General features: G+C 48.3%; 1 protein-coding gene across 2 annotated transcripts; it reads left to right on the top strand.

The window, feature by feature from the left end:
• The first annotated feature begins 832 nt into the window (after positions 1 to 832).
• On the top strand, positions 833 to 21916 carry NCOA5 (nuclear receptor coactivator 5). Of its 2 annotated transcripts, XM_035567141.2 has the most exons (10): positions 833 to 937; positions 3574 to 3760; positions 4319 to 4426; positions 8293 to 8359; positions 11825 to 12211; positions 12461 to 12576; positions 12791 to 12917; positions 15247 to 15446; positions 17334 to 17657; positions 18083 to 21916. In XM_035567141.2, exons 2-10 carry the CDS (start codon positions 3598 to 3600, stop codon positions 18730 to 18732), a joined length of 2142 nt encoding a protein of 713 aa, XP_035423034.1. In that variant the 5' UTR covers positions 833 to 937; positions 3574 to 3597; the 3' UTR covers positions 18733 to 21916. The 2 variants fall into 2 exon arrangements, with proteins under 2 accessions (XP_035423034.1, XP_035423035.1); XM_035567142.2 differs by lacking the exons at positions 3574 to 3760; positions 4319 to 4426 and having other exon boundaries at positions 838 to 937.
• Positions 21917 to 23837: the final 1921 nt, after the last annotated feature.

A 23837-nucleotide genomic window follows, 5' to 3' on the forward strand; every position in this document is an offset into this window, starting at 1 on the left:
GCAGCCCCTCGGGGCTCCTGCTCCTGCCGCCTGGCGGGGGGCTGTGTGCCGGGGCAGCTGCAGGGGCCGCGTGCTCTGGATTCCCCCCCTGCCGTCATTTCCCAAAACTGATTCGCTTGAGAGCACGAATGGTCCCAGGGGAGCCTTGAGAGCAGAGACAGAGCGGCAACGGCGCAGGAGGGGATTTCTGGGCTCGGGACTCGCCCGGGAAGTCCCCCGCAAGGCCCTGAGCGCTCGGCACGCCAGGACAGGCCTGCGGGCGGCCCCGGCTCAGCGCCCCGGCACCGGTGCCCCGTGCGCCGGCGGGGACACGGCACCGGCCGCCGAGCGGCAGCCCCCGGCCACGGGGCCGGCGGCAGCTCCCGGGGCACCGGGGTCCGGACGCGCCGCGCTCCGGCCCGGCGAGGCCTCGGGGCGGGCGGGCGGGCGGCGGCTCCCGGCAGCGCAGGGCCGTGACAGCCGGGCCCTCGCGCGAGGCGCTGCCGCTCGCCCCACGGACCGGCGGGGCGGCTGCGGAGGGCGGGCGGTCGCCGCCGGGAGCCCTCAGCGCGGCGCCGCCCCGCGCCCGGCCCGGGGGGACAGGGGGCCGGGGACGGCCGGGGACGGCCGTGGACAGCCGGGGACGGGCCCGGCCCGGCCCGGCCCGGCCCGGCGCTGCCGGCGCCCCCCCGCGGCCCGGCCGGGCCGCGCTCCGCCGGACTACCAGTCCCAGCGTGCCTCGCGGGGGGGCCGCGGCGCGTGCCGGGAGCCGGGCGAGGCGGGCGGCAGGCATGGCGGCGGGCGGCACGTCGGCGCGCGCCCCGTGCCGTAAAGCGCGAGGCGGCGCCCTTCCGGCCGGTCCCCTCGGCGCGCTTTGCGACGGCGCCGTGCGGCAGCGGCGGTTGGCGCCTTTGTCCTGGCGGGCGGCGGCCTGAGGCGGCGCGGGCCCGGCGCGGCGGTGAGTGCGCGGCCGGGAGGCGGCCCCGCAGCGCCGGGGGGCGCGGGGCGGGCGGGGCGGCCTCGCGGCGGCGCCCCCCCCCACCCCCGCACGGTGCCGGGGCGCGGCGGGGCCGGCTGTGCGGGGCCCGCGGGGCCGTTCCCCGGCAGCGGAGCGGCGGCGGCCCGGCACCGTGCGCTCGGGGCGGCGGCGGGGGAGACGGGCCCGGGGCCCGCGCCTCCTCGGGGCCCTCCGGGGCGGGGTGAGGGCGCTCGCCCCGCGGGGCCGGTGCCGAGAGCGGCGCCCCGCAGCCCCGCCCGGCCGGCCGGGAGGCGACGCCCGCCGTTCCCAGCCGCGGTTGCCTTCTGCGGAGCCTTCCCGGGTTGCTTTGTGCCGTGCCCGGGGACCCACTGCGGATCCCTGAGCGAAGGCTCCCTTGTACCGCATAGCCAGCCACGTCCCGCTTGCGAAGCGGCAGTGCTGTCAGTAAGGAACGCTGTGCTTAAAGCCAGGGTTTTTTAAAACAAAGCGACTTTAATTAAGCTCCCCAGGGCTTATTGGCGCGCGAGCTGACGTGAGCCGTCCCGTCGTAGTGACTTGCGAGGCCTGGTGCCCGGTGCCTGCACCGAGGTACGAGCACCTCGCTGCTGCTCGGGGCGTAGGCGGCCTCCTTGGTTGCGTTTGTAGAAGGAGCCTTAGTGGGGAAGTTTTCCCCATTTACCTGGTATCGCAGGCCCACGTCTGGAACAACATCTCTCTCTTCTGGTCTTATAATTGCTAAATGGTTCTTAACTGCGTAATCTACCAAGCGGCAAACGGTCAGGGGCACTAAGTGCTTATGTGGGAAAGCTTTCTGCTAGCTCAGCGTGGGTTAGTGTTTTGGGATTTACCGCTTTGTTTTGGAAGTGACCTGCAAGTGGAGAAACAGTTATTCTTGGTTTTTTGGTATAGAAGGGCCGTGCATCCCCTCCCCACAGGCACCCCCTGCCATTCCCAAGCTCAAGAAAAAGAAAAGAGAATTTGTTCTGGCTTTTTATAATGGGAGCAAAATGTCCCGCCAGCTGTGGTTGCGGCCGTGTTGGCAGCTGCTGGCGTGCGCGCGACGTCCCGAGGCCGTGCAGGTCGGGCGCTGAGCCCCTGCCCTGGGCAGCGCTCTGAGCCGCTGGGCATGGCCCCGACCTCCCAACCCGACCCGGGCGCAGTCGGAGCCAGGTGCCTGCTGCCATGTTTTATAGCTACTTTTCCGCTTTGGGAGAATTTTGAAAACTTCTTTCCCTTCAGCTGAGAACTCAAGCTGTAGTAGTTTTTTTTTTTTTGCTTTCTCCCTGCTCTAGCAGTTCAGTTCATTATAAAAAAAAAAAAAAAAAAAACTGGACCGGGAGGCATTCTCTGCCTCCCTTCTCAGCAGGGTTTTCTAAAAGTAGACAAATAATACAAGCGTAAAGATAGTTGACCTTAAATCAGTTTTATGCCTCAAATCCTGGAGTAAGCTTACTTCTCATGCCAATTAAGTGTTGTAGAAGTACCTTAGTGAAATCATTTTGCACTTTTTGGTGTCTGACTTGTTTATTTAGATGCTGCTTTTAAATTATAGTGAACGCAGTTTACTGTTAGGGGTGTGTGTTGGCTGTAGGCAGCTCTTGATGGACAGTAGAAGTTTCTGTTGATATATTCAACTTCACCAGCTTTTCTTTATGGGTTTCTTACCTACAGAAAATTCCATCCTGTATTTCTGTAGTCGGATGTTTAGGAAGGATGACAACTTTATTCAAATAGTTTTCAACTTGAAAATTTCAGTGCTTTTCACTTTTTTTGAAGTGTTATGTAATGGTGACTTTTACAAGAGAAAGTGCGAATCCTGGATCAGTTCTGGTTCTGTTTGGGTTGATAGGTTCTGTTTTGGTGTTTTGAGGTTTTTGTTTTGTGCGCTAAAGTTCTTTGGGTGACTTTGTGTAATGAACACTGCTGACTGTTCCTGCAGCAGTGCTGCGTTTATGTTGGGTGGTTAAATTCCAGCTGTGGACCCGCCTTCGGGGAGTTGGCATCGTGGTGGGGACAAGGATGCGCTGTTCAGTAGCGATGTGAATGAGAAACTGTGCTTTCTGGGCTGCGAAAGCTAAGGTTTCACACGTAGTAAAGAGATCCAAGTGTGGTCACTTAAGCACATTTTAAAATACTTTGCGATGTCTCATTCGAAGCCTATACAGAAATATTTGGATCCTGTTATGCAATGTTGAGATGAGTGTTTCCTTTCTGCTTATTAAAATATTGCATAAATTTCTGCTCTTCTTACCAGTGAACTGAAGAATTAGATATGACAACAATGGGGTACTGCAAAGCTAAAGTTAAGATGTTTCAGCAGAGTCTGGGTTTTACTGGTATTTTAGTTTGGAGTTAAACCATTAAAACACATCTGCAAAATAGATTAGGCTTACTCCATTCCAGTATTATGGGAAGATCAACCAAAATGCTGCGGTATACGTTTTTGCCAGACTTCCATGTCCCTTGTATTAAGATTTCTCTGGAGCAAAGCTTGCGTCAAACCGACCCAGTTGGCTTCTAGTCTGCAAAGCTGTTAAGTTTAATCTTGTTCCAGTTTAATTTTTAATGTCATGGATTGAAATTATATGCGTGGCCATTTCTCTTTTTTTGCGAAGAGTTGGATTTGGAACGAAAGCAAAATGGCTCGAGGACGCAAGAGCAATAGCATCAAACAGAGCGACTTCACTAACAGCACCAATCCGCAGGATTTAGAGAGAAGACTTTTTGTCGGCAATTTGCCCACAGACCACATGACTCGTGAAGAAATGGAAGAGATATTTTCAAAATATGGCAAAATCAGGGGTTAGTATTTTATCTTATGCCTTTTTGTGGCTGGGAATTCAGTCAGAAATATAACTTTCATGCTTGTCAAATGCTGTTTGATGGTGATGAGAGGAGTGACTTAATGTTTCCCCTAAAAAGTGACCTTTAATGATAATTTTCTCTGCCTGCATTTTCTCTGAACAAGTAATTCCTTCAATGCAGCTGTACCCTAGTGTGTATATATGAGCAATGCTTTATTTTTTGGGGTTGCAGTGTGATGTTATATGAAGCAAATCTGTTCTTTCAAGTGACTTCGTAGTCTCTTAATGAAGTCTTGGTCACTTCGTGGGTTGTTTTTTGGTCACTGCCTTGTCAGAAGGAAGTTGATCTGTTTGTGGTGTTGTCTAAGAAATGCATTTCAGAGTTCTTCAGCTCTGCATTTCAATCCCAGTAGACCTGGATTTCCCACAAAACTTGCCTAGGTGTTTCTGGGTAGTGCCCTTTGCTTGCTCCATCTGGTGGGGTGACATGGCCTGGGTGCGGGATCGTGCAGTCCCTTACTTGTAACTGGTCTTGCCCTGCTGTTAACTTTTCCAGCCCTCAGCATGTACCATGGCTATGGGTTCGTGCAGTATGACCGTCTAGAAGATGTCCAGGCCGCTCTGGACGGTGAGAAGGGTCGCCTTTATAAAGGGTATAGATTAGGTAAGGAAAACTGATCCCTGCTCTTCTACTGACCTTAGCATGCGTTTTGGTAGAAAGAGTGCTTTTGTTCTAAAGCTCTCTGGAAAATTCGTTGTGTGGAACTTGCCTGGCATTAGTCTAAAGTCACTTTGACCAGGTATGTATTTTCTTCTGAGTTACCTGCCCTAAGTGCCGTGTGGTTCATCCGGAGTGTTTTCTCTTGCTACCTAGGTCTTGCTCTGAACTTATTTTTGTGTTAGTGTTTGAACAGATCTGTAACCTTATGTAAGAAACTGTTGAGCACGTAAGCCCTGGAAAGTATTGACTGAAACTTCACGCGCTTAGTTTTAAAAACAGTTGTAAACCAGTACTGGGCTTCATCTTGGCAGGTTCAGAGGAATTGGCCATAGAACTTCGTGTCCCGTTAGATAAGTAAATTTGGATTGTCTTGCACGTGGGGAAATCAATCTGTAAGTAGCCATAAAAATACAAGGTGCTTTAAAAAGGCCATTTTCATAAAGGTGAAAATAATTCTGCTAAATATGCTGGGAGCAATCTTAAACAGAAATGAATGGTGGGAAGTCTAAGAATAATCTACTAAGTGCAAGTAAAACGTTACTTCCAAAGCAAGCCTGCGCTAATTTAAAGAAAAACTGTTTGATTTAGGAAGGAGTGAAAGGAGCGGTAAATAGCAAAATGGAGAAGTACCAAATACAAGCCTGAAAGTGGAGATGGTGGCAAATAGGGAGGACAGAAGGCTACAAGGAGAAATTATGGCCAGCATTGTCAGAGTCTAGAAGTTTAAAAGGAGCAGCTGCATCTGTCTCACATACTAATGTGTAATTATTTGGAAATTATAACTCTAATTGGAGAAGACCCCCTAGTCTTCAGGTAATCTTTCTTCCTTCTTTTTGAAGAGTTGAAAGATGTTGCTTTTCATATAGTTTCCGTTTCAGTAGCAAGCTTAAAAAAAAAAATAAACCAGCAGCTACCAAAACTAGACCTCTCAAGAAATTAAATCAACATCTGTGAGATTCAGTGCAATGAGGACCTCCCTTGGCTGTTAATGTTGCTTTCCTTGGAAAACTGTGGAGTTTTGGGGGCCCTGGCAGAGTGCTGCAAGCTTACCAACTAGTTGAGCAGAGCGGAGCCCGGCGTCAGCCCTGGCAGCAAATAGATTGCATGCGTGTCCTGCCAAGTGCCAGGTGAAAGAATAATCCCAGTCAAAGTAAATCTTGTCGCACTAACTTACAATACTGCAAGTTTTCTGGATAAAAGCAGCAGTGTTGATGTAGAAGACTTCTGTAAGATGTTTGATTAAGAAACTAGTACAATAAAAGCAGCGTAGTGTTATATGGGTTTAAAATGAACTTCAGTGCAGCATAGATGGAATTGCTCAGCGTTTTGAGTGGTGTTCTGGAAGAATTGGTTCCTGGCCATACAGTGTTTTCATAACAAACTTGCATAGAAAGCACACTGTCATCTTTTTAAAAAGAGGGAATATGATGGGAATGGAGTCACTGCTGATCAAGTGACCTGAGCTTCTTCCTGAGCTGGATACAGGCAGAACTGAACGCCCAGCAAAGGCAAATCTGAAGATCTGCGCCTAGCAGGAGTGCTCTTGTCATCCTTAGCCGTACAAAACAGATTTGTAGGTAGGGAGGTTTTAGTATCTGTGGGATTTTGCTGCTGGAGTGCTGTGTTCAGTTCTGGTATGGCCAGTTCAGAAAGGATAGTGCTAAATCGGAAAAGCCCCAGGAAAAATCCTAAGGGTTAAAGAGTTGAAGAGCAAGCCCTAGAAAAAGGCTCATTGAGTGAGTTGTAATCTGGTGGGTATAGGTATGACAAGGCCTTAAATGGAAATAGTTTTCTTTAACAGCAAAGTAATTTATACTTGGAATAATTCATTGGAGCTTTGGTGGTTTCTGTGCTCTGGAGACTTTTAGATGGGAATTGGATGTTTTGCCAAAAGATGAGCTCTAGTTCAATTCTGCTGCTTGACTTGAGATGGGAATGCAATTCAAGAAACTCTTGCCACCTGTGTTTATTCTGAAGGCTGCACTGTAAGGTTGCAGTGTCCCTGTCATCTCAAAGTCCTACAAGACAGAAGATTTTCATTTTCACAGAAGTTGTTTTGTCAATGTTCAAGCAATCTGTAAATGCTGCTGGCATTAAATAAAATGTTATTAAATCATTTTGTGCAAGAGAAGGATCCCTGTCAAAGGTGTCTTTGTCTCCTAGTAAAATATTTGTTCAGGTTTAAATGCTTCTTTTTAATTTGAAAGAAATGTATGGTATTGAGTGCAAAAATCACAATATAGGTTTCTGCAATGGCATCTTAAAGCAAAAATAAAAATCTTAAACCCAAAAAGCAGATAGTGTCTTGCTTAAAGATAACATTTGAATTGAAAAATGTTCTTAGCTAAAAAATAAATGCAAGGAAAACAGTTACTTCAGTTATGCAGTGTAAGTATTGAATATACTGGCTAATAAGAGGGTAAAAGGCCTTGGGAGAGTTTAGTCTTGCGTTATACTAGTACATCCACAAATGCTTAAAAGTTTTATTTATCTTTAATGAGTAAAGCTGTGTAGGGAACACATGTCCATCAAATTTAGTTTGTGATAGGAGACACTGCAACTGTATTTGATTCTGGAGAGACTGCTTTCTCGCCCTGTGAATGCCGTTACCCTGCATTCATACGTCATGGTCAGATTGCACTTGCCCCTCTCCCTGTATGAAGAGAACGTGATACTTCTTGACTGACAGCAGGGGCAAGAATTAGAGCTAAACTCTTAACTCTGATTTTAATTTTGAATGTAATGAAGGATAGTTTGGGAAGTTATAGAAGGTATAGAAGTCAGCCTAAAGAACATTTTATGGCATGCTTAACTACTTTTAAAGCTCCTGCAAGTGACCAATATAAATAACTAACAAACTTTAATTGCTGATAGATCCTCAGGGAGCAGATAGGACCTAGTTTTTTTTTTTTTCATTTTCCTTAAAAGGTTGTCAGAGTAAAACACCTGAAATCATTTCTGTTTGTTCTTGCCCCCCTCTAGTACATTATTTCATCTTCAATCAGCTGTTACAGAAGGCTTTGTTTCTTCCCAGTAGAACAGTATTGGTCCCCACCAGTTTGGGGCAACTTCACGTTTTCTGGTTGAGGACAAGACTCTTTCTTCAGTTCTCTTCTTTGTATTTCACCTCATGGTGTTTTTCATGGAGATACTCAGAAGCCACCCAATTTTCAAATTTCTGATCTATTGCATCTCTTTGCATCTCAACACAGTGGTGTTCTGAGTGCACCATGTTGACTGCACAAGGAGCTTGTGCCTCAGGCTCCCTGGATCCCGTTTCCTCAGTGGTGGAGGCTGTACAGTTTAATGCTGCAGCGGTCCCTCGGAAGGCAATTGCATGTGCCGTTTGAGAACCCTTGAATTATTGTCACCAAGGGTAGCTGCATGCTCCATTGAACAAGACTGGCTGTGAATTTAAGGCTGTTGGCCAACAACTTCCTTTCTCAGAGGTTTTCAGGCTCTGCTTTTTCTCCTAGAGTCCATGAGTTGCATTCTGCTCGCTCATAGACTGCAGAAGAAAGAGGTTCTTATGGAATGAAGAGTCTGGATGTAGGCCTGAAATAAAGTGTTAAAACTTCACCCGAGCTGTCCACCCTATTTTGAAGTCAGAGAAATCCATGAAAACCTCATTGCATTGTACTATCTAAACTTAATAAAAAAAATTGTCAAAGTGACAATGGCTCTCTGCTGAATGTATTTTCTTGCACCATCTGGTTGTTGTTGAGCTTAAGTTGCTTTCATTTGAATTGTGCTGATGATCTTTTTTTTGTTCCATAGCATTGAACAGATGGGTTGATTATTCTTTACAGATATTAATAAAGCAGCGGAAAGAAGAAATATGAATAAGGCTTCATCAAGGTCCAGTCCGGCACGAAGGTAAAGTACCTGGAAGCAGTGAGTTATACTAGGAAGGGCAGGCTTTTAGGGCATGAGCCCAGCTGCCTGTGCTAAATGTCTGTCTCTCTTCCCTACTGCCACCTCCCCAGTCAAACGGAGATACTCAAGTGAGACAATCGGGATGCAACTGCTCCACGTGTAAGAGCCCTTCTGGCGCTGACACCTCAGGAGGCACGAGGGAAGCCTCGTGCTTGCTGCTGTTACTACAACTAAGTGTTACGTTTTGTGGCGCAAGTTGTAAGAGACCTGTGAGGAAGAATCAGCTTGGTGTTTGTTCCTGACTCAAGTATCAGAGAAGCCAAGGCGTGTAGAGATATTGCCAAGGGGCTGTAGTGTTCTCAGTGCAGACGACTTCAGGATCTTGCCTCTTCTGATGTCAAAAACTTGCAGTCCTGAAATGAAGCTGGAAAAGTGCACATTAGCAAAGCACAAGGCAGCGTGTATCTGTATTGCACTGCCCCATCTGCATGTGTACGTGCATTTTCAGTACGTGGAGCAAGTCTGCTCTGCAGTTACACCCAGTGGTGTGTGTCTGCCTGCTTCTCCGGGCTCCCCACCCCTTGGTAAGCGCAGCGGGTGCAGCTCCTGCACGCCCTCTGCGTGTGAAGTCGCAAGCGAGTGGAGAAGACACGAGTTGTCCTGCCACAGGAAGACGACTGCCATTTCCTTTCAGTGGTGTCGCTGGGGAGCGCACCAGGACGTGCTGTGGTTACCATGTGCTGTAAGGCCTGTGTTTTCTGCACTTACACTGTAAAGCTCTGCACACAAAGGAGTGTGACGTGTTGGACTTGAAAGTAATCAAGCTCTCACATGACTGCTGTGCTCTATTAATTTGACCTGTTAAATTATCAAAAAATGGGAAAAAAGTGCAACTTGCAAGACATCTACTGCCAAAATACAGAGAATGAGTATCTGCAATCCTTGGTACTCTGTATATACTGCATTTATCCTGCACAGGGCCAAATGCATTTGCAGAGAGCAGTGCATAGGCAGCAGGCCCAGGAAATGCTTCAGGCACATGTCGGGGGGTTCATGTCACAGATGCAGCAAGGCTTGGGCCTGGGCAGTGCCAGGCGTGCTTGGTGCTGGCATGGGGACCCCAAGAGTGCTGCGCACACGTGAGCAGCAGGCACTGATGCCACGCCTTTGGCCTCGGTGGCGCTGCAGGTGTACGATGCTGAAGGCGCTGGGTAGCGCTGCAGGTATGAGAAGCAGACACCGGTGCCACGAACCTTGGGCCTCAGACCGCATTGCAAGGGACATGTGGCAGGCACCAATGCCGTGGGCATTGGGATCTGTGATCCTGCATGCTCACAAGAGCCTGTGCCCCTAAGGAGCACTGGAGGCACGCGAGCCCTGGGACCGGACCACCACCACGGCTGCCAAAGGCGTAGGTGCACTGCCACAGGCACAGGACTCAGCTGGCCCTGTGGACACCATGGCCATCCCATGTGGCTGGCACCAGGTCCCAAGCAGCAGCACAGGCAGCAATGAGGCTGTGGGTGCCGAGTGGTGGGCAAGGCAGCGGATGCTGGGCTCCGGACCGTGCTGCAGGTGCGTCAACAGCAGCTGCCGATGCCAGGGTGTGGAGTCCTAAGCCCTGCTGCGGGCCCAGGAAGCAGCGCTGAGTCCCAAGCAGATGCAGGCAGCGGTGCTGGCACTGCAGGAGTCGGACCACAGACCACAGAGGTGGAGGGACAGAGGCAGGAGGCTGCTGTGCCCTTATGCTGCTGCCTGCGCGGGCAGTCACGCAGGTGCGAGAGCAGAGGAGGCCCGGTGCCATGTCTGTAGTTGTGTTGCACTTGTGCGTTGTTCTTTCTGGATCAATTTGTCTCTGCAGATAATGTGGCCTGTTCTGGGCACCCCCACCCCAGCTGGAATAAATGTCATATTGCAAAACAATTACTCTGCATCTGGCTGTTTTGCTGTATAGTCTCACAGCTACAGAAAGGTCAGGTACTCAATATTCATCATAGCAAACGAGGAGTTTCCCCTGAGCTTCTGCCATCATTCACTGCAGGCTGGGGGGAGGAAGGGGTAGGGGAAGACAATGTGCATCTCTCCTGGGCTGTGGTTCTGTACAGATCACAAACATCAAGCTGATCTGTGTGCCCAAGAGACTGAGGGAGTATACAGTTGTGTGTGAGCACAGTGCTTCTGTAACAAGAGAAGGCTATATATAATCTTGGTGGCACCACTGTAGGTTGTCCCAAGATCTGTTTTCTGTCTGGAATAGAGAATGCCAGCGATCCTCTGTTTCCCCCAGAACAGCTGGGTGTCCAAGGCACCAAAGTCCATGCATGGGCTCTGCTTCTCACTGCTGTCTGTTCTACCTCTTAGTGAAACTTGGGTGCATCTGGCTTGTTGCTCCTGCTGTTCTCTCCAAGTGACTACAAAGTGAACGCACTGTAGTGGAAACGGAATTAAATTGTGCTTATCTTTCATAAGCTAGATTAGTCTGATAGAAAACTTTTTATTTACAAAACTTGACAGAGGTGAAAAGATACAAGGAAATATTTTCTTATAGTTGCCAGTATCATGGGGAAAGAACATTCCAAGCATATGAAGCTCAGTAGTTTCCTTGCAAGATTTTTCTGGTTTGGCTTAGACTACAGTGAAAGTTATGTTTTCTTTGGAAAACAAAATATGACCTGGAAAAAACTACTGTTTTGGAAAAGATGAAGACTGGAACGTTGCTCTCTTGACTCTGAAGACAGCGTGGTACAAAGTCTGAATGAGATGGATCATTCAGATGTGACAGAATCCTGTTCCTGCTGATGGTGCAGTGCTGGTTGGGTTTGGTACCCTTTTAATGTGGGGCCTCATAAACGTAAGACTGACTTTCTACAGGAGCTGTCCCTTCACTGTCAGGACACGACGGTAGCTTTCTGCTAACAGCACAAAACCAACCACAACATGGAGCCTACTGTGTCTCTGGTCTCAACAAGCTCTTTTTTAATCATATGCCAGTAGCATCCTATTTCAGGTATTCTGTCATCGACTTGTGAATTTAATAGATCCCTTGAATGCTCCTAGCTATCCCATATTTGTGGGTATTAGGCTACAGCACCTTGAATTCTCTCAAGGAATTTGCAAGTTAACGTTTGATTGATGATCCATGGCTGACATCAGAGGTCAGAGGCCTTGAAATGATGGTTTCTGAGGTGCCTGTTCGCTCCTCCCACAGGTGCCCTACAGTTTTAGTGATGCTCCAGTAAGGAGCTTTCTGTGACTCTTTTGGCTACAATAAACATTGTAACTAAGAAGATTCTCCAAATATGTTTGTTTTGGCAAATACATTTTGGGGCAATTCTTGTTATGGGGTAGGAGGGAGGCTTCAGCTGCTGAGAGAAGGGTCGCTTTGGCACTTCAGGTAAGAGATCTGGGGGTAACCACACTTGTGTTGTTAGCAGTCTAATGGAATTTCCCTCGTGTTTTCTTCAGAGAGCCATATGCCTATGGGGATGGCCGAGATACCAGACGCGATCGCTCCCCTCTTCGGGGGAGCCCACGGAGAGATCCCAGAGATGGCAGGGATGGTAGAAATGGACGAGATTCCAGAGATGCTCGAGACATTCGAGCTAGAGACATGCGTGATGCTAGAGACCACAGGGACCCACGGGACCTGCGAGACCTTCGAGACCCCCGGGATATCAGGGATCCAAGAGACTTACGGGACCCTCGTGATGTTAGAGACTTTCGTGACCCACGGGAGCCGCTGTATGATCGATACAGGGACCCACGGGATATGAGGAATCCACGAGACATGAGAGATCCACGTGATGCGAGGGATCCGCGGGATATGAGAGACCCTCGGGACCCTCTGTACAGGTAACTTTCACAGGGCTCTATTTGATGACATGATTTTATGGCATTCTTGCCTCTATGGTTATATGGGTTTGAGTGGCGCCAGTTGTCCTCTAGCTGAGGACAGTTGGGTGCCTGCTTTGGGTCTTGAGGGGAACAGTTGGGTTCTTCAGTAATTAAACTCGAGGAAGGTCTGTATGTGATGCACTGGCAAAAGTTATTGTCTGAGATGATGTTGGAGCATGGGAACTGTTGCTTCTGTAAATGTTGCAGACGAGATGAAACTTACGACCGTTATCTTCGCCTTGAAGACTACTATCGGCGGAAGGATGACTCTTATTATGACCGTTACAAAGAGCATTTTGATAGAGCACCGGTGAATTCAGAAGGTTAGTGCCTTTGAGACCAATGTTTAATGGGCAGATCCACATCCTCTCTCTGGGAGGACGTAGATGTCTGTGGTGCTGATGGACAGGCACATCCCCAGTGCGTTGCCTTCTGTGACACTGGATGGTTTGGAGACAGCCCAGCCATACGCACCTCTTTGTTCCAAGCAGATCCAAAGAGCATTATTTGTTCTGTCTTTCTGTGGCTTGGTTTCAGACCGTCTCAAGCGTGAAGAGCGACGACGAGAGGAGCTTTACCGTCAGTACTACGAGGAAATCAAGAGACGTTTTGATGCAGAGAGACCTGTGGATTGTTCTGTGATAGTGGTGAATAAACAGACAAAGTAAGAAAGTAGTTATGACCACTGTTTGCTACTGTGTGGAATAAGAAAATGGAGTTAAGCTTAGTGCTGCCTTGGGGTATTTGTCTTACAGATTCCCTTGAGAGTGGCTTTAGAGCCCTCAGAAAGCCTATGTGGCTATTCTGGAAATACTGACTGGTTCATGAGATGTAGAAATACTGTTGTATCTTAGGCTTTACTTGTATTCCGTTGTCAGCTATCAACACACCTTGTCCTGAACTTTATCTACATGCTCTTCATGTCAGCTTGCTGTCATGACAGTTTATAGTGACCTATACTTGTTATTTTTGGGTTGAATAATACGGAACTTATTAACGCGTGCTAATCAGCAGATAGCACAGGGACATTGTCGATGCCGAGTCATGGGGGCGTCCCTTTCAGAGCTCATGTCAGATTGAAAGGAGCTGAAATTTGTCCACTTCAGCTCCTTTCAGTCAGCAGTTATCTGACTTAGATTACTAAGTCAGATACCATTCAATACAATGTGCAAGAAATATAAAATCACTGCTGAAAGTAGTCGTGAACGGTATCAAAAGCATGTGTAACAAGGAAAATCTCACGTGGCAGTCTGAACGTTTACTGAGGTGTCCCCACTCAGTGTGCCTTTTTATTGCGGTAAATGTGAGGTCATTTATCTGGAAGCAAAAACGCAGGCCATGACTGTAGAAACATGCACTTCCTTTTGGAATGTAGGGACTGAAAACAACTGTAGGAGTCAAATGGATTTCTATCAAAAATGCTGGTACGTCTATGGTTTGGAGAACAGGCAGTGCCTCTGTGTTGGGAACAGGGAGGTATGCCTATGCGTGCTGTAAGGGGAGCAGTGCTGTAATGAAGGCACCAGTCTGATGTCTATACCTCTACAAATATATATATTGAAGAATAGAAAAGATGTAGATGACCACAGATCTGGTTTGGGGTCTGAGGAAAATGTTTGTCAAGGGGAAATTTAAAGCTCTCTTTAATTCTTCTGAAGAAAAAAAAATGAAGAGTTGCATTTATTTAACTTTGCTATACCTGTGAGGCAGAAAGAGAGCTGCTGCTTGCCTGATCTGGTGACAGGAGGCAGAGCAGGAAATCAGTGTTGGAAACAAGGGAAATGGTGAAACTAGAAATACCTTTTTGAGGTTTACTTTTAAAGGGGCTGATTACCTATTGGAACAAATCTCCAAAGGGAATTTTAGATTCTTTATCCCTTGGTGACTAGAAGTCTTTGGGAGATACAGAGCACAAATTATTGTACCTGACACAGAGAATTTTGTGCTGTGTTTTGTGCAGAAGGATCATCTTAGGTTCCTAAGGATCTTTTTGGTGTGTAACAGCCACAAACCTTAAGAGCCTGGAGCATGTGGTAAATCTTGGATGTTGAAATATTCTTGTCACCTACTATAGGCCTATTAAAAGATGATTCATGAATGACTTAGATATATGATCAGTGTAACTTAGAAAACCTTAAAAAGGCATTTGGGGGCAGAGGAACAGTTTTAGTCACCTTTGCAGTGTTCACCTCCACAGGTGATAACCTGAACCTCCTTCACAAGCTGCAAGTGCGCATAGACTAAATTTCTCAGAATACATATGCAGCCAGTATTGCAGTTTTGGTCCTGAGTATTGTAAGCTTAATAAAAGGTTTGGAAACTTTAAGCTCAACCATATAAGCTATTGTTTGTGGGAAGTCTGCAGGGCAGTGGATACAGGAAAAGTGGATTCATAGATGCTGTGTTAATATTGGGTTAGAACAGATCACAGCTAATAGAAGAAAAGAGCAAGAGAAAATGTGTTTGGAACTCAAGGGAATATATGGATAGTTAATTCTCTGAAAATTAATCTTCAGGTTCAAACGTTGACCTGTGCTACAGTGACTTAGGGTAAAGTGCACTTGAACAGTTAAGACACTAAACATGGCACGAGTAACTAACTGTCTTCTGGAGGTTAGCTGCTCTGCTGCGTGCTTGTTAGATCACTTCAGGAATAAATTGCCTCATTTAATGAGAGTTCAATTTAAATGCATTTATATGTAAGCAGTTTTATGATAGTATAAATCCTTTTGCAGACACTTTCTCAGCTAAGCTGAGGCTTGATTTATAGTCTGTCTCAGTTAAACTGAAATGACTGATTTAGTTCAAAATAAGGGTGGGATCTAGGCTTTCACATTACAATATTGAGATTGCTTTAATACTGTCCTGCTAAACATTATGAAGTTAGGTAAGCCATCAGGAAATTGAATCTGAGATGGAGAGGGTGAATGTGCTAGAGTTTGTTTCTGTATGTGACTGACTTGTAAAACTCTGCTGGCTTTGCTTTGTGTTAGGGAGTACGCGGAGTCAGTGGGGCGGAAGGTGCGGGATCTGGGCATGGTAGTGGACCTGATCTTCCTCAACACAGAGATGTCACTGACGCAAGCCCTGGACGATGTGAGCAGAGGAGGGTCTCCTTTTGCCATTGTCATCACCCAGCAGCATCAAGTTCACCGTTCTTGCACTGTTAACATCATGTTTGGCACCCCACAAGGTACTGAGGTCTTAGTAGGCTGTGTAGCTATGTGGTCACTCTGAACTGCACGAAGAACTGCTCTAAAACATTTTTTCTTGAGCAGTTCCACACAAGATGATGTTCATCCATGCTATGTCATAAGGAGTTACTAACAGCTTGATGGCAAGTGATACCTGTGACTACCATTATTTACAAATTTCTATAATAACTTATTTGTCCCTTGCCAAAAGGACTATCTTATTTCTGGCAGGAGAGAGTCTCTGCTGCATTTTAGGGAAAGTCATGAACTCCAGCTCTAGAAAAGACACTGCTGCCTTGATAGGTTTCTGAGTAATACCAGTGCAGCCTCAGTTTACCACTTAACCGTTTTCCCAAAGAGAAAGTGTTTGGAGTGTGAGAAATCACAAGACAGCTTTCATAAGCAGATGAGACTTAAGGAAAACACAACAGGGATAGCTTACTCTGTCAAGGTAAAGATCTGACTGTGAAACTGGAGGGAGTTATAAAAAGATACAACTATGAAGTGATTGAGTGTACACACCCCATTTTTTTACCACTATTTATGCTTGTCACATAATTTTCTGTCTCAGGGTATGACTTGGTTGTTGTGAGCATGCAGCTGGGCATTTGTATTAACAAACATCTTGTCAGAAGGTGATTTTGGACAGTCGGGCTTTTGCTATGATCATAAGCCTGCTCATGTGCTGGTTACAGAAGTGGGTTTTGGACCGCAGTTGAGCTTTCAACAGTTATTTCTCCCTTGTTATGTTCTCAAGTAACATTTTGTCAGGTTCATCTGAGAGGGTAAACATCTGAATGCACATTCACCATTTGTTGTTGCTTACTGACTGAAGAAGCCTGGTTTCTTTTAACATCTGATCCAGGTGTGGGGAGGTTCTGTCATTTTCTGCAGAAATACATCTCAAGCACACTTTCAGTGGCCTTTTAACTCTTAACTCCTGTGGTTTAATACCTGTCCCACTGCCAAAGCTTCTCCTCTTCTTCACTGGCTTTAGCTGTGTATCAGATCCATTAACTCATTCACAGCTCTTTCTAGATATTACATATTTTGTACTTGAACTGCATATGGTCACCTTTCCATTCCTGTTAGTTTTAGGGAACTCTTTCACAACTTGTGCAAAGCATAATGTGAAAGTGAACCCCAGAGCTTTAGGCATTTTTGTGGAAGATAAAGGACTTCTCTTTTAATCTCTCTGCTTAAATCTGTCTTCAGGGGAACATTTATGTGTGTGCTTTGTGAAGTGGAAATAATGACCTCAAAAACTTTAAAAGGCAACTGCAAATAAAAGAATTGAAACTGATCATTATTCGATGTATTATGGAAGAACTTTATTGCTGTTTACTGTCCCAGAGTTGAAAACAGAAGTAGCAGTGTGAAATTCAGCCAATTCTTCTTTCCTCCCTATCTCCTGCATATACTCACACTACATTAAGATGTTGACAGTACAAAACCAAAAAACATTCTCATCAGTGTCCCGCTCTGGGAACGTCTATCAGCCTAGAGAGTGCAATTTTGGGGCCTGTCGAAGGGTTCAGCAGTAGAACAGCTGGAACTGTCTCCTCTCAGAGCATGGAGAAGTTGTGTGAAAGGCAGAGGGACCCGCTTTCTCTTTATTTGGATGAGAGGCCAGAAAGACTGGTGTGGTACCTTCTCAGAGCCCTCAGCTGTGGAAAGAAGGGTTGGCCTCGCTGGGTGATAGCCTTGAACCTTCTTTTGGCTTAAGAAATTGAACTCTTGCTGTGTGCCTAGAGAGCTTTCCAGGTCTATGCTTGCAGTTCCTAAGAGGTGCCTGCCTGCTGAATGAGGTATGCTGCTGTGAGTGAGACAAGGTACCTCCTTTTAATGCCTTTGGTTTACTTAAAGTGTTTCTTTTCCTTGTGCAGAACACCGCAACATGCCACAAGCTGATGCCATGGTGCTGGTGGCAAGGAATTACGAGCGCTACAAAACAGAGTCACGGGAGAAGGAGCGTGAAGAAATTGCCCGGCAGGCTGCCAAGATGGCAGATGAGGCTGTTCTGCAAGAGCGAGAGCGCCCACCCCCTGTGGAGGAGGGGGCCAGAGGGGGTCACCCTCCAGGGATTCAGACTCTCTTGAACCTTCTGGCAGACAATCGCTATCTGACTGCTGAGGAGACTGATAAAGTAATCAATTACTTGAGAGACCGGAAAGAAAGGTTACTTAGGGGAAGCACTGATTCTCTGCAGGGTAAGTTTTTTCAACCCTAGACAACACTATTAATTGTATGGTTAGTGGGTTCTCTGGGCTGGGACAGGACAACAATACTGGCATTACAGAGGGGTCCTAGTGTAGTCACATTTTCACACAGTGATGTATTTTACGGAGATGGACATGTATTCAGGAGTCCTGAGACTATTCTGATATTTCATGTGACAGAACTTTTATATTGAATTCTCTCAGGGAAACCACAACGTTGCCATAACTGATTGACTGCTACACAAAGGGCAACGATTTTGTTGAGTGGTTTGGGTCCCCCAGAGCTATGCAGCCCTCATGTTTAGAGGGGTGGGTATTCACTGAGACTTGTGTCTTTGGTAGCTATCTCACTAGTTTCCTTTAGGTGCCCCTTCAAGGGCATTTGGAAAGCTTTAACTCTTTCTTTTGTTTCCCAGCACCTATGTCAAGACAGTCTCTGGGAGCACCTTCAGCATCGTCTCTGGGCAGTCAGTCCAGCCTTCCAAGCGCTCAGGCTCATCAGGGTTCACAGCCTCTGGTCTCTGCTCCTTCTGTTCCAGTGTCCTCTGCTAATCCTCAGCAGGAGCTTCAGGCAAAAATCCTCAGTCTCTTCAACAGTGGGGCAGCAGCAGCTGCTGTAGCAAACAGCAGTTCTGCAACCTCTGCGGGCACATCGGGTGGCACGCCGAGTCAGAACTTCGCTAGCATGGCCAGCGGTCAGGCCCGATCAGCACAGATGAGTGCTGGAAATTTAAACCAGGCTCAGCAGAGATTGCAGACTCCAAGCGCACAGCTTCCTGCTCTCCAAGGCCCTTCAAGAAATGCAGGTCCAAGACCTGGAGCTCCTCCGCCAGCTCAGGCACTCTATGGCCAGCACCAGAATCGCCTCCCTGCCCCTGGCAGCGTACCTGCTCAAAGGCCAGTGTCATCTGGTATCAACTTTGACAACCCTAGTGTACAGAAAGCCTTGGACACCCTTATCCAGAGTGGTCCTGCACTCTCCCACCTAGTGAGCCAAACAGTGGCTCAGGGGCGAGCAGGGTCCTCTGCCCAGCAACCCATGGGTTCCTACCAGCGACACTATTAAAGCTGAGCTGTCAAGCCCTTTCCCCTTCCCTTTGCCATTCCATACTTATAGCTGTTTAAAAAGTCTCCTGTTCTTGACATGGGACAAATGCCCCTGGATATGCATGTCCTCTCCACTTTGGTGAGAGTGTACTCCCAGTGGCATTGCTGCTGAGTATTGCTAGTGCTGCCCTTCCTCACTTTGGTCTGGATAGCAGTGTTCGGAGAAGTATATTTTATTTTCTCAGTGGCAGAATATGCTGAGAGCCACTGTGGGTAATTGATTGTTCTGTCTAAGCACAGAAGCTGCTGCAATGACGGTCCTTCTGCTTTTTTCTCACTCCCATTAGCTGGCGCATCTTCACCACGCAGTGCAGTCTGGTCTCACCAAATGGTCTTAGCACAGTTTTGGGTCAGTGGTTTTGAGAAAATGAGATGGGACTGAACAGAGTGGTACCCTGACAGGGCCCTCTGGGGATGCATCTTTTTGGAAGGGGCACTATTTTTCTTTGGATTTCTTTTTTCAGGTTTTTTTTTTCAATGCCATATAAACCAGTCTGAGAGAGAAAAATACAGTGGTAGCACTAGCAGCTGTAGCACGTGCCTGACCATAACTCCATAAGCCATGACAGTACCGTTCAGTGCTTCTGTAGCTGGGCTGTCCTGTCCTGGCGGAGTGAGGCTGACAAGTGCTCCTCACCTCACCCAGCATATGGAAAATGGCAGTTTTGGTCCAAGCACAGTGGTGGATCGGAAACACAAGAGCTTCTGGGTGAGGCAGAGATTTCAAGTGGTCAGTTGATTTTCCTACACCCAAGCCAAGTCGTCAATTTTAAGTTCAATATATTAAATTTGGTATATAAATTTCCTTTTCTTACAATCTTGCTTCGGCACAGTTGGTTACTGTAGCCCAACAGCTCAGCCACACTGATGTGCTGCCGGACCTGTCTTGCAAATACCTGCAGCCAGTTATCAGGTGGTGAATGTGTGCTCTCAGAAACTTCATCTGTTAGTTGGTGTTTTGTCCATCTAATGTGGAGAGGCAGTGCCAACATGCAATACTATAATTTTATACATTTTTCAACACTTTGGTAGCTGCAGTGGACAGTTGAGTGGAAAATCGGGCAGTGATATTTCGCCGTGTTTTTAACCAGTAACATAATTTGATACCAGAATACAAAACTTCTCTATTTTGTCCTCCCTTGCACAGTCTTTGTGGAGTCTGTAGGCTTCCTGCAGAACCGAAAGATAATAAGAAAGCAACGTTTTGGAGCAGAGGATTTTTTTTTTTGTCCTAGGTGGTTTGTGTTGTAGCATTTTTTTTTCTTTCTGTGCTGTTAACAAAAGGACATTACTTTTTAATAAAAAGACAGGAAAAACATTTTGTTGCATTTTTGATGCCTAACAGCTTGATTACTGCTGGAATACATTATTCCACTGCGTTTGCCATTACCCTCTTCTTCCAGGTAAGCTGCTTCAGATGCTGTCCAGCACTGGATGCAAAGTGGAAAGTGAACAAACCTTACCGTGCCTTTCTGTGAGAATACTGTGGTCTGTCTCAGTTTATAATACTTTGGTACTTACTGTCACTCACTGGACGTGGACACTGTGGAACAGATCAGCCCGTGTGCTTGTTCAGGGACCAGCTCTTTGGGGCTCTGTGTGACGGGGGCCAATGTGAGAGGCCCAAAAGACGCTCTAGCAGCTGTGGGCCTCCCTCAGCCCAGTGACCAGGGGGCCCAGTGCTGGAGCTGCGCTTGCTGTTAATTGAACAGCTACCGCTTAAAGCTGAAGCTACCACTCCCTATGCATTTTGGCACCGGCCTCCCTTTGTGCTGCCGTTGTTAGAAAACCTGCAATTAAATAGAAGTCTGTCTCTCTACTTTCTTTCCTCTTCATCCGTTTCTCCCCTTCTGCAACCCAGAGGCTTCCATGAACTTAAACATGGGAACAAAATCCCATTGTAGATGTGATTTTTTTTTTAATTTAGCATAGCTTTTGATACTTTCTCTGGCAGTATCCTTCTGGACAAAATATCGAGAATACAGCCAAACACGTATTATGGGGGGTGAACAATTGGCTGACAGGTCAGGCTCCAAGGGTCACAGTAGATGGGGTTGCATCAAATCATCAATCAGTCATCAGTGGGGTTCTGCTGGGTGCCACAAACAGGGTGATGAGAGGCTGGAGAGCAGCCCCACGGAAAGGGATCTGGGGGCTTTGTCGGGCAGCGAGCTGACCCTGGCAGCCAGGAGGGCCAGTCCTCCCCTGGGTGCTTCAGGAACGGCACGGCTGCCGGCCGAGGAAAGGGGTCCTGCTCTGCTCGGCCTCGCCTCGAGCACTGCGTGCACCCCGGGACAAGGACATAAAGCTGTTAGAGAGGGACAGGACCCGAGGGAACGGCACGGAGCTGCGGCAGGGGAGGGTCAGGTGGGTGTCAGGGGAAGGTTCTGCACCCAGAGGTGGTCGGGCACCGAACAGGCTCCCCAGGTGACAGCACCGAGCTGCCAGAGTTCAAGGAGCGTTTGGACAGCGCTCAGACACGGGGTCTGGTTTTGGGTGGTCCTGTGCGGAGCCAGGAGTGGGACTTGGTGATCCTGGGGGGTCTGTTCCAACTTGAGATATTCTGCAATTCCATAAACTGTGGCACTTAGCTGTTCCTCTCATGCTTTGCTTCCTCTGCAATCTGACGCTCCAGTTGTTGGTTGCTCCTTGTTATTGAAATGGAGGCAGCCAAGTGCAAAGTAGCTGTGGAGACCCTGCAAGCAAGTGAAAACCCCATGCAAGCAGTGAAGGGTGTAATAAAATCATTTATTGCATTTTGTGCAGACAGGAGTCTAGAAAAATGAATACAGGTAAAGCAGTAAAGCATTAACAGGGAGCATTCAACAGCTGAGGAGCCACTCCTCCATTAATACCTGCACAGAGAACACAGGGTCTGTACTGAGGCGGCCTAACGCACAATACTGAAACAGTCACAGAAATTAAATGCAAGCCTAATACTCTTTTTTTTTCTTCTTTTTTCTTTTTTGGTTTGTAACCTGTTTTATTTACAAGGTTTTAAACTTAATTGCATTGCTCTGCACACAGATTCTCTAAAACACAAAGCATACTAGGTCACTACATGTCTATTGAAATATTGCACTCGAATAAAAGTCACTTGAATGGACGCAGAACATCTAGCTACAGTGATTAAAAGATTATTGAATGAACTGACTGGGTGATAACATTCATAACAAATATATTGCACATGTAGCACAGAAAGTGTTGTAACCAGCAACTCTCAGACCTGCCGGGCCTTCTGCTCGGTTTCAGTCCTGCTACAGAGGAGGGTCCCGACCCCCCCCTGCACCTCGCTGCGGCCCCGTGCAGTGGCTGCCTGGGGCAGCCTGGGGGTGCAGGGCCCCCCGGGGCAGAAACCACCTCGTGCTTGCACGTGTGCCGACAGGGAGCTCACGCTCCTGCCATGGACATCGTCTGCACCATGGCGAACAGCAGAAGGATGCTCCTTGGGGAAACTGAACACTCACAGAGGCCAAACGTGCAGGGCTGGGTTTGTAAACTAACATGCAGTGCTGTCTGCTAAAACTGGCCCTCTCCAGACCAAAGGCAAGTGAGAACTCACCGTGGAAACCAGCACCTTTCCTGCCGCAGCGAGTGCTGCCTGGCAGGGGATTGAGGCAGCCCAGGCTGTGCCAAGAGCTGTGCCCTGTTCTTGCTGGAGGATGAGGAAGGGAAATGCTTTGTTTCAGTGGGACTGATGGAAACAGCTCGCCTTTTGGCTCCCTGGAGGAGCCAGGACTGCAGCTTTACCAAGGGAGGTTAAAACAGTGCAGAGGGGAGCGGGACCCGTTTGGTGCTGCCGGGAAGCGAAGAAGCAAACCCACCTGCCGAGCAGCACACTGGCCTGGCATCACCGCTGCTCAGCAGAGAATTTCTTCCCTGATAACCCGCGGGTGCAGCCAAAGGAAGAGCTCTGCCTGGCCCTGATGCTCCTGCCACTGGCTGCTGCTGCCATAACCCCTCTGCGCTCGGGCTCTCGCTGGTGCCTCCGTGTGCGGGAGCTGGCTGAGGCTCGTTGCTGGGCGGCCACGCAGGGCTGGGGGGCAAAGCCCGGCTGTGACCAGAGGGTGACTGCGGAGGGGCAGCGTCTTCCGCAGGGGCAGAGCCGTTGGCAAGCGTTGTAGGCCAAACAAGCGTGGTGCTAGCACATGAGATGAGTGGGCAGGTCGGTGTGCATGCCTCCTCTGGTACTGCAGAAGTGCTTCAAATACTTTGGGGAGGCTGAAAACAGCACATGAGCTTGCGCATGGTGGTATAGGGGCAGAGCCTGGCAAAGCCTGTTTCCCATGGGATTGCCCTTGCCCCAGGCAAAAGGAACCTTTTACCTGTGGATGCCCCCTGCTCTTGTAAAAGCTCTGAGCGAGTGGCAGAGGCAGTGGCAGGACCAGGAGCACTGCTCGGTGTGTCTGTTCTGCTCATCAGCCCAGAGCCTTTGTGCTGAGACTGCGTCTCAGCCTGACTTTCCTCTTCTGCAAATGCTGGGCTCCCCTGGCAGCAGGGAACCAGTCTCTTGGCATTATCTATCTTCCACACCAGTCTGTGATGCAACCTGCTGCATCTGTGCAGCTAGCTGAGCTACCATGGCAGAAAGCCTGGCTGGGGCTGGGGCTGCTGCTGGAGAGAAGGGAGGCACTTTGGGAGTGATGGAAATGTAGGAGCAAGGTATAAACAGGCACAGATGTGCAGCTGGGGCTTGGTTTTGGTCTGGGAGTGTGTCCAAGTAGTCTCTTAAAGCAAAAAAAAAAAAAAAAAAAAGCCAAAAAAAGAGCACGAATGAACCAAAACTTCTTTCTATCCAAGCAGCCCCATATAGCTTTGGCCTGGAACTGGAGGAGTAGAGAAGCTCTGCAGAGGAAGAGGGGACAGAGTTGTCCTGTGCAGAGGGAGCTTCCTGCCCTCCGGGAGGCTGGAGCTGGGGGCTGCAGCTGGCCCCAGCCTGTAGGACGGGTGGGCGAGCACGGGGCTGGCTGCCAGGGCCGCGGGGCTGGAGCATGTGCCAACTGCTGCCCAGTCGCCCAGGGGGTCGCTGCACAGGACCTGCGCCCTCCCTGCCGGCCAGGACGC

This window comes from Cygnus atratus, chromosome 16, assembly GCF_013377495.2.
Source record: "Cygnus atratus isolate AKBS03 ecotype Queensland, Australia chromosome 16, CAtr_DNAZoo_HiC_assembly, whole genome shotgun sequence".
NCBI classification, from domain to species: Eukaryota; Metazoa; Chordata; class Aves; order Anseriformes; family Anatidae; genus Cygnus; species Cygnus atratus.

Excerpts from the sequence above, each read along its gene's own strand:
- NCOA5 (XM_035567141.2), top strand. The coding sequence starts at position 3,598 with ATGGCTCGAGGACGCAAGAGCAATAGCATCAAACAGAGCGACTTCACT. Across the intron at positions 4,427-8,292 it reads TTATAAAGGGTATAGATTAG|ATATTAATAAAGCAGCGGAA; the intron begins GTAAGGAAAACT and ends TATTCTTTACAG. Across the intron at positions 12,212-12,460 it reads CCTCGGGACCCTCTGTACAG|ACGAGATGAAACTTACGACC; the intron begins GTAACTTTCACA and ends TAAATGTTGCAG.